General features: G+C 33.0%; 2 protein-coding genes across 4 annotated transcripts; one reads left to right on the top strand and one right to left on the bottom strand.

Annotated features, from left to right (window-relative positions):
• Window positions 1-605: 605 nt before the first annotated feature.
• On the top strand, window positions 606-3,801 carry LOC106131564 (pseudouridine-5'-phosphatase-like). Its single transcript, XM_013330687.2, has 4 exons — window positions 606-793; window positions 884-1,102; window positions 2,662-2,894; window positions 3,291-3,801. Exons 1-4 carry the CDS (start codon window positions 739-741, stop codon window positions 3,468-3,470), a joined length of 687 nt encoding a protein of 228 aa, XP_013186141.2. The 5' UTR covers window positions 606-738; the 3' UTR covers window positions 3,471-3,801.
• Window positions 3,802-4,293: 492 nt separating this feature from the next.
• LOC106131563 (pseudouridine-5'-phosphatase) lies at window positions 4,294-10,332 on the bottom strand. 3 transcript variants are annotated; one of them, XM_060949911.1, is made up of 4 exons: window positions 10,185-10,321; window positions 5,704-5,922; window positions 5,103-5,335; window positions 4,294-4,592 (listed from the first exon to the last, which is right to left on the bottom strand). In XM_060949911.1, the coding sequence occupies exons 1-4, from the start codon at window positions 10,237-10,239 to the stop codon at window positions 4,413-4,415; spliced, it is 687 nt and encodes a 228-aa protein (XP_060805894.1). In that variant the 5' UTR covers window positions 10,240-10,321; the 3' UTR covers window positions 4,294-4,412. The 3 variants fall into 3 exon arrangements, with proteins under 3 accessions (XP_060805894.1, XP_013186139.2, XP_013186138.1); XM_013330685.2 differs by lacking the exon at window positions 10,185-10,321 and adding an exon at window positions 6,690-8,010; XM_013330684.2 differs by lacking the exons at window positions 4,294-4,592; window positions 5,103-5,335; window positions 5,704-5,922 and adding exons at window positions 6,782-8,189; window positions 9,163-9,398; window positions 9,547-9,765 and having other exon boundaries at window positions 10,185-10,332.
• Window positions 10,333-10,682: the final 350 nt, after the last annotated feature.

Below are 10,682 nucleotides of genomic sequence, written 5' to 3' on the forward strand. Positions count from 1 at the left end.
AGTCCCAGTTGCATCCTCACCACTCTCGAGAGGAACATGGGGTATGCCTTTGACCATGGATCCTGGATTGGGTGAGTCAGGTTTCGAAGCGACTCCTCCTCCCTGACTATTTTTAAAGTTTTGTGCATTAACAAAACTTAAAAATAGTCATTAATATATGGGCGAGGTGGGATTCGGACCTATGCCTTTTTGTGCCACACGCATTTTAACCAGGCACCTTACTGATTCGACTACCGACGCTCTCAGTTGACTATTTTCACAAAATTATTACGTCTATATCCATTGTGGGGTAGATAGAGTCAGTCTTGAAACCCTGATAGGCCACTTTCAGCTGTTACGGTGAATAATAGAGATTTAAATAGATCCCGTCACTATTTGAATCCCAGCCAATCCCAAGTTTAGAAGCTTAGTCTACCCTTAGTCGCCTTTTACGACATCCACGTGAAAGAGATGGGGGTGGAGTAATAGAATAGTCTACTGATATTAAGCTTTCAATCAAATCTATAATAAAAATCTACCAACTAGACCCATGACCTATCTAAATAGCAAACAGATGCGCGACCAATTAAAAAAAAGTTATCTGCCAATGTCATCAAAGTCTAAGTAATCAAATATCAATGTCACAAATTCTCACGTAAAATCTGGCTTTTTTACCATGTTATTGCAGTTCATCGAGCGAATTTAAATTTACCGAAATCGTTTATAAACCGTGGTACAATTAAGTTTAATGCTGAAATCATGAGTTTCAAACAAGTAACTCATGTATTATTCGATTTAGACGGCTTGCTTTTAGGTAAGGTTTTGGAATTGCAAGATTTATTTTATCCATTACTATTGTAGTTGCGTAATGATTAAGTTTAATTTTGAAATTTATCACATACAGATTCAGAAGGGATGTATACAGAAACATTTTCTACTGTCTGCTCCAAATATGAAAAGGAGTTCACATGGGAATTGAAGTCAAGTATTCTTGGATTTCAAGGACAGGAATGTGCAGATAAAATAATCGCTGCTCTAGATTTACCAATAACCAGAGAGGAATTCATGGCTGAATGTCACAAAATTAACGAGGTACTGTTTCCTAAAGTGCAGCTTATGCCAGGTAAAAAGAATTTAAAAATTTAATGGTTACATTCTGGTGTTAATCTGTAGCTTCCTTCTTTTTCTGTTCTGGTATTTCCTAATTATTATTTTTGTTAGCAATGGCATAAGAATAATCGCTAGAGATCCATATAATCACAACCATTCCTGGAGGGTTACGCAGACTACATCTTTCCACTTGCTATAATAAAGAATATGTAATTGTTGCAAAATTATATTATTTTAATTGATACATATTGCACTTCAAACAACAAGGTATCATTAGTCATTATTATTACATTTAATTTAACAACAGGATGATATATCCTATGGTAGTATAGACTGAACCAAGCCATAAAAAAATCTGATCCTACTTATTTTTTTTACATAGGGTGATTGCGCTGGTTTTCGTCCAATTAGCGGAGTTGCTAGCTTTCAGACGTAAAAATAATATGATAAAGTATCCTAATTAAAATAGCTCATATTTGTTTAAATACCTCATATAGTCTATTTTTGATAAAAATAAAGAAACTTTTAATTATAACTACATTGTTTTTTATATAAATAATTAAATGTTAAATGGCAGATTTCACTAGTTTTCGTCCAAAAAATTTGGTTTTCGCCCTGGTGTGATCTAGTTTCCGTCCAGTATGTAAAAAAGAGTAAAAATGCAATGTTAAATAAAAACTGTCTTTATAATCTTTTATTTAATCAACAAAAATATTTATTCTTCAGCAGTAGATTTCCTGCTTTTTTTATTTCCCCGAATCCATCTATAACAATTAATTTCATAGTTTAGTACCTACTAGAAAAACCTGTACGAATTAACAAGAAAATGTGTTACAAGTAGATTCCACACTATTATGGACGAAAACTAATACAAAAAAAATTGCTGTTTAGTTTTCGTCCATGCCATTTAAACATTTTTTTAAACAAGCAATACTGAGAAATTATTGGACGTTAACTAAATATCTTGTCAAATAGCCAATAAAGTTCATATCTAAAGAAAACACATATTTTTTTATAGGTCTGAAAAAGTAAAATGAACATTCCAAATATTTAGCTTGCTGTTTTAGTTTCCGTCCACGTGGACGGATACCAAATAATTGGTAAAATATGCATGTCAGTATTCGTCCGCAAACTTTTACTAAGATTACTACAAAAACTTTGTAAAATAACCTGAACATAATGTTAGTTATACTCTTAAATATCCTTACATGCCAAAATATTACCCAATCTATGTGAAATAGTCATAAAACCCACCACGGAGTGTTCCTGCACCAGCTATTTTTTTTGTATCGGCAATGACGTCTACGCAACACGAACACATGCCGGCCACTGAGTTTAATTTTTTCGAAGTTTTCACTTGACAAATTGGATTTTGTGGTTGTTAGAACTGTTGCTTAAGTATGAAGGATCGTGACAAGTTGCAACATGCGTGCATAGGTGTGTTTATATTCTTTTTATATGCGTTTAAAAGTGAAATGGACGAAAAGTAGAACTGGACGCCAAACCAGCGCAATTACCCTATTTTATATGTGACAAATTAAACATTTTCTCAAAACCATGGCTTGCTTTTAGGTGCCCATAAACTAGTAGAACATCTATACAAGAAAGGAGTACCAATAGCAATGGCTACCAGCTCCAGTGAAGATAGTGTAAAAATGAAGACACAGAATCACAAAGATTTTCTAAAATTCTTCCACCACATCACAATGGGAACATCGGACCCAGAAGTCACTAAAGGAAAACCTGACCCTGCAATCTTCTTGGTTTGTGCTTCTAGGTTTCCTGACAAACCTAAACCAGAAAATGTAAATGATATTTACTTGAACAATTTATTTAGACTAAGACTAAATAACAGCAGAACTTGTACACTGTATGTAACTTGCTATATAACATCTTACCAGCCTTTTGGAACCACAGTCCATTCAAACAGTAAAAATAAAAACATTTTTATTGCCCCTTAACTTCTAAGGTTACACCACTAGGTATATTTTTCAAGAAAATCTAGTCTGTCACCAAGCTAAATTCATCAAAAAGGTGCACTAGTTATTTACATCAAACAAAAATACAAACCTCTTTATAATATTATGTATTCCTATCACTATGAAAAGTGCATGAAATTCTTAATTTTTTTTTTCTTTTCCAAAAATCATCAGTACTACTTTTGCTTGACTCAGTTTCATACTAAAATTTTACTTTTTCAGTGCCTTGTCTTTGAAGATGCTGTAAACGGAGTAAAGGCTGCCTGTGCTGCTAACATGCAAGTAGTGGTTATTCCGGATCCCCGCATCCCTCCCGAAGACCTCAAAGAGGCGACATTAGTCCTCAAATCTTTGGAAGAATTCCAGCCAGAACTTTTTGGATTGCCACCATATGATAAGTAATTTTCTTAAGGCATTCAAAAACAATGTAAAACTGAAATTGTACTTAATGGCTTGGCATAAAGTGGGGGTAAAGGTTCAAGTTATAAACCCATATTTATTGGAATAGATATAAGTAGATATTTATATACAATTTTGTAAAGGCTGTACTTAATTTTTTATTTGTATGTATACAGTTTGTGTAGTGTTATTTATTATGCTTGTTTGTCGTTGTTTATTTTCGGTTATTATTAATCTCACCTCTATCAGTTATCAGTCCCAGAACATTTCAACTGTATGTAGGTATAATCTAGTCAAGTAGGCATTGTAAAAACAAATAAACACATGAACAATGTTCTACATAACTTTGATTTCATTTATTTATATACTAAATATGTTGCTGATGTGAGAAATTCACTTTCTAATACCAAAAAAATGTTAACATTACCGAAATTTATAAAGGCCTGAGCACACCAAAAGCAGATCGGAAGCAAATTAGTTTGAAAGCGCGCCCGCATCAAGTTGTAACACAAGAAAATATTCGACCCTGTCACATCCAACTAAAACGCGGGCCCGCCGCACAAGGACCGCTCTGCCGTGCCAGTGTGACGATTTTAAAGAGGTTCTTGTATTACAATTTGGTACTTGACTGCTTTGAAACTGCGCTGCTTCTGACCTGCTTTTAGTGTGCTCGGATCTTTAATGGCATCAAAAACATACACTCGAAACACAAAAAGAAATCTATTGTAAATTAAATTAGGCTAATACATCCGATTATCACATCTCTGCTTATAAGTTAACCAAAGTCACCACAGATGCATGTGTGGTGATATGTCAACTTCTATAATTATACAATAATATCTCGTATCTTTCTATAAATTTGTTTAGTGTCTTATATTACTAACCTATGCCCGCAGCGTTGCGACGCGATATATATTATTTAGACATTATTAATTCATACAATTCTCAATCGTCATACGGCGGTAACCCAAATTGTTCAGGTACGAAATCATCCATAGAATCCAACACAAGCGTCGCTTCCTTGGCCAGCGCGCGGTCGAGCTGTGGGTCCGGTATCATGACGACTTGCATGCCGGCCGCACGCGCTGCTCTCACGCCGTTCAGAGAATCTTCGAAGACTAGACACTAAAACATTAAAAAATTTTGCTTTTCAAATTTGAAACCTTTTTTTGATGTCGGTTACAAATGCATAAGTTGGTATTGTCGTCTCTGTACTCCTCTTGGATTTATATGAACGGGGATAATTAAGCTGTGGCTTCTGACTTTTATGTGGATGTCGCATCGGATATAGGTATGTAAATTTATAACCGTTGCCACGCTAAAGAAGAAGCAAAGAGATACATTTTATATGAAATGAGCCAACCAAAAAGACGCCAAGGTGGGTTAACTTTGATGAAATATTGATAATGTTTGTAAAATAACTATGTCACATAATTCAAGAAGAAACAGTGCCTATTTGTTTTCGTTATCTCGCAAATACTTAAGAACAAACAGTTCTGTCAACAGTTACAAAAGTAGGTACCCATATTTATTAGGTAGGTATCTCTATATGGTTTATGGGTCTATCAATAAAGTACCTTGTATAAAAATACGGCACCACATACTAGTAAATTATATTTACAAAATAGAGCTTACCTTTTCTGAGGGAGGGTTATCCGGGAACTTAGCTGCTGCAACCAGGAATATATCAGGGCTTGGCTTCCCGTTTTTCACGTTCGGGTCAGACGAGCCCCAGGTCTTAGTAGATAAAAGGTCGAACAGTTCTTGATGTTTGGCCGTCTTTAGCTTGTAAGACTCGATGGAACTGCTTGTTGCTAAGCCGATTGGTACACTGTGCTTGTGTAAGTGACGTATCAGTTTTTCTACACCTGTAAATTACATTTTATTTTATCTTTGATTTATAGAAACCAGTATAAAGGGCAGAATATTATGAAAGTTAGAAGGTAAGCTAGTGCGTATTTCATAATAAGGAATTATCCAATAACATAGCTACAAAGAGTATTTGATAAAACCTTACAATTGGCCCTGTTAATCCCGGTTGCATTCTTCCCTGTTTGGGAAGAAGCCCGTGATGTGCCTTTGTGACTATGGTCCTGGATTTAATATGTAAGTCTCGTACACATTTTTCTGCTTAAATGTAAAAACATACGGTTATGACATTATCTCTGCTTAGGGAAGCAGTATATTTTGTACCTTTTATTTGAAATAGTAAATAATACCCAATATATAAGCTTACCAGGTCTGACTTTGCAGAGTGGAAATAAATCTCTAAAAATCTTTTGCGATTCCGCTACAAACTCGTCAACAGTAAGCGGCAGACCGAGTTCGTTTATGATGGTGGCTGCGAAAGCCCTGGTCTGCATGCCCATTATTTTGTTCTTCAGCTCGAAAGTAAACTGCTTGCCATATCGAGAGGCGATCTCCTGAAACCCTAGTGTGTACAAATCTTCTGTATCTAAAAGAAAATGAAAATTGTATTTAAAAAATCAGCGACTCTTTTTCAGAAAGAAATGGGATGTTTTGATGCAAAATCTTAACGATCAACTAGAGTTATAAGTAGGTAAGAGAATTTAATTCGTTGATTAAAATCGTATTAGCGATTTTATAATGTGAAATTTGGCGTGAATAACCGCAAATATTAAGTATATTTTGCAACTAGTTTCACCCGCGTGAAAAATACCCTATGTCCTTCGTCAGCCCTCACAATATAATAAACACAATTTCACATGTATTAGTATAGAATAAATAGTAAAGATACGATACGAGTAAATTAAAATCAGTTCAGCCATTTCTAACAGTTTTTGTCTGCTAAATCAATATGTATCAATTTCATAAAACATTCGCAAAACACAGAAAAACATCTATGATTTTAAAATTACTGTTATTTTGAACTGAGCATGCAGAAGTTTATAAATAAAAGTTATGTTATTTTAAACCCATTTATTCAACAAAACAAAATCCCTCACTTTTTAGCTAGATTATCATTCGCTTATTTTACTTAGGTATCATTTTTAGTTTACAATATGAACAATTTTACAAATATAAAGCATTTTAATATCGTACCTATATGAAGATAATAATTTTGTTTAAAATACCGACCGGAAGTCACAAGATGAGATAAGATCCTCCGCATCAAATTTTTCCAATAGGCTTTACAAACACGCCTGTGGCGAAAATTTTGCTACTGCCGAAATTCTAAACCAATTCAATAATAAAACTTACTTAGAATCAATCCATCCATGTCAAATAATACATGAGTAATTGGTTTAAAAGACATTTTTGTAAAAAAACTAGTACTCTATTCACATAAAATGTTTCCAATAACATTCACAAATCACACGACGTCTTGTTCGGACGATCTACTTTGTTTTACATCAGTTTACATCTTGTGATTACATCATGTAATATTTTATCATGTTCGACCTTCATCCATTATTGCCAACATCAAAAACGATGCTTCTTCAATCGATAGAAACTGTTCATATTTATATTCCATTCATCCATTCATATAATGGCGTCTTGCGGGGTAGACAGAACCAGCAATTTTGAAAGACATTATATCATAACCCAAATAAAACAAAAAATTATATATTGTTTTCATGCAAATGGAACTGTTACAATGCGCTTGACTTACTTACTTACAGTGAACTTACAATTCTTATAGGTATAAGGTAAAAAACCTGTTTAAGGCCACAAGTCTTCTTATAAAAAGGTCATTAAATATCTAAGTGACGGCCTCTGTGGCGTAGCGGTAGTGCGTTTATCTGTGACACCGGAGGTCCCGAGTTCGAATCCCGGCTAAGCATGATGAGAAACAGACTTTCTCTGATTGGCCTAGATCTTGGATGATTTTCTATATAAGTATTTGATAAAAAATAATTTCGTTGGGTTTACTAACCCTTACCACTAATTAGATACTTCTCGTAAAAATCTGATTTTTATACAACAAATGGATAAAATAAACATTATTTCACACTGCACATAATAATAATTTATATACATACATCACTAAGCTTTGACTAGTTTCAGTTTTGAAATAATTATATTTTTATCGAAATTTTATATATATTATTTATTTTGTTATATAATAATAGTAAACATATTAGGCACAAATAATCGAGTTTTATTTATATATTGTTTTAATTATATTTACAGTTTTGATACAGGTATTCTGAGAAATTTGTTCATAAACAAGAACATTTCACTGCACTGCACATTCACAAAATAATTAATGAAGACATACTGATTGCCTTTTGTACTTCTATTTGGTTACTGTTTTTGTGGTGGTGTTTTTTTCATACTTATATATTATTTATTACATTTGTTAGTATGATTTTCTGTCTGCATGACTTTAGAAATTCCTAAACTTCTCTTAAAAAATACTTATTATCAAGCTTTTTTTTGTCACTCAAATGTACTGAAGAGATATCAGCGATAGATTCCTGCTATTGGATACAGGTACCCAATTAAGCTGTTACAGTTGTATTGTAGTTGGAAATACATTGTCACGTAATTTTTACTCTTTTGCTCTTGACAATGTTACTAATCATCATAAGGAGGTAAACCAAAAAGCTCAGGTTTGAAATCCTCCAAACTTTTAAGCACCAGTGTAGCCTCTGTTCTTAGACTTTCGTCTACTCGTGGATCTGGTACCATCACCACCTGCATGCCAGCTGCTCTTGCAGCTTTCACTCCGTTTACAGCATCTTCAAACACTAAACACTGCAAAAATTAAGCAACTTTTAGGATTGCATACCTTAAAGCTAAAAACGGGAACCTATTAATAAGCCTCTGCTATCTGTCTGTCTGTCACCAGGCTGTATCTCATAAACAGTAATATCTAGAAAGCTGTTATTTTTTAATTATTCCATATAAAATAATTTTCAATATTTCCATTGCCGCTGTAACAAAAAATAGGTACTAAAAATATAATATCTATTAATCCCCATACAATAAACTGTTCTTTTCATATTTTTTTGATCAATATTATTAACAGTAACAGGTAGACGCTTAAAATGTTCACAGAATATTAAGTTATATATTACCTTTCAAACTTAATAATTAAATAGCAATAAGGTAATTATTGAGTAAAGGGGGTCCATACAACAAATTTATTTTAACTATCCACAGCACCATCTAAATAATTTCTCTGAACTTATTAGGAGTGGGTATGCAACATGCTATGTATTGATGGCATTGTAGTTACACCAATTTGCGCTAGATGGCGTTGTTATAAAAAACTTAAGAGATTGAAAAGCTTTTTTTCATTTTTTTGGTCGATTTCAATAAACAGGTAGAAACGCGAATACAAAAAATAAATATTTAAGTAACAAACATAATGATGGTAGGAACCCTCACTAAGAGAGTCCGACTCGCACTTGGCTGGTTTTTTAATCTATGTATACTAATATTATAAATACAAAATCTATTAAGCTTCATAGCTTAACAGCAGACCCAAATTTAATGAGATGTTCTATAAATATGCTAGGTCAAACATAGGCTACTTTTCCCTAGAAATTCCCATGAGAACAGGATAAACGGAAATTTAGTTCAAAGAGGAGAGAACTTTGGGCAAAAGCTAGTATTTTATAAAATTATGACTTAAAATTAAATTCTTAAACTTTTGAAATTCTAATAAGTTTCAATATTAAATTTATCTCAAAAGAAAAAGTAAAATTAATCTATTGTTATATACCTGTTCTGGTTTTGGTTTATCTGGGAATCTAGATGCAGCAACTAAAAATATGTCAGGATAAGGTTTACCCCTCTTCACTTCAGAGTCAGAGGAGCCCATTGTTTTGTATGGAAATAAAGAAAATAATTCCTTATGCCGCTTGTTCACTTTCAATTCATAGCTCTCCCTGCTTGAACTAGTTGCAAGTCCGATAGGAACATTATGTTTGCTTAAATGTTCTATGAGGCATCTGGCTCCTGAAATAAAATTTTTAATCATCAACATTCTGATAAGAAACTATTTAACCATAAAACAAAAATATCATTAAATGTTTCAAATAATTAGTAAAAAGATCGACCTTTTTTATGATTTTACTTACGTTTTTAACTAGATTTTATATCTTACCTGGTAAAACCTCAGTATCTGGGAATATCTTTTCAAACTCTTTACTAGTTTGTGCTATGAACTCTTCAGGTGTTACAGGTAAATCCAAATGGGACACCACAATCTTTGCTGTTTCATGTGCTTGCGAGCCCATTAGTTTTAACTTCAGTTCAAATGTATAGTCTTTGCCATATTGTGAAACAATATTTTGGAATGCAACTGTGTATAAATCTTCAGTATCTTAAAATATATATTGAAAACTAATGAAGAACATAATAACTATTGTATAAAAAATAATAAATAATAAAAACATAAAACTGAGTAATAAAAAACTGAAAAAGTTGAAACAAGATAAACATTCATTATGGTGATCATTCTTAATTGTACACAAAATTAAAAATGACCCCCAGCACAAAGCGAAAATGACGACTTTTAAATTTATGCATTCAAATGCATGATGTATGATTTTGTATAAAAGACACATGCATACATATAATCAAGTCTACAACCCCTGCGGGGTAGACAGAGCCAACAGTCTTGAAAAGACAAAATGGGTAAAAAGTTTGGTTATCTATCCCCTTAAACGAAAAGTAATAACTGGCTTTAAAGAAATTCAAAGGTCTCGATTAAAAATGACATTTGTAATATTTTAAACTTACTTAGAATCAAACCATCCATATCAAATAACACATGGGTTACTGGTTTAAACTCCATCTTATGTTTAAATAATACCTATGATATTTTGGCCTTTTTGAACTTGCAAAAGTTGCCAAGAAGTTAGCAACACTAAAGGTTTTATTCGTTTCGTATTCGTGTTAGTGTTGGCAATCGCTTGTCAACTATCGATAGGCTATCGAGAAATGAATAAGAGCATTAGCATCGATAGACTTATCAATAGTATCGATCTTTTTTATAGCGCAGTTTTACTATCGATACTACTCATATGAATTATTATTGTCATACTATTAACACCCAAGAATACTAAAGAATGGGTAGAATTTAATCTCTTTATCGAAATCACTATCGATATTATCGGTGATTTAGCTGAAGACTATTGCAATAACTATCGATACTATCATTTTATTGTTCTTGCCTATAGATAGTGAACTGGGGGGGTTCTTTCGTAGGCAGAGTAAAATATGTGTTCTCTATCTACG

Source organism: Amyelois transitella, chromosome 20, assembly GCF_032362555.1.
Source record: "Amyelois transitella isolate CPQ chromosome 20, ilAmyTran1.1, whole genome shotgun sequence".
Taxonomy (NCBI): Eukaryota; Metazoa; Arthropoda; class Insecta; order Lepidoptera; family Pyralidae; genus Amyelois; species Amyelois transitella.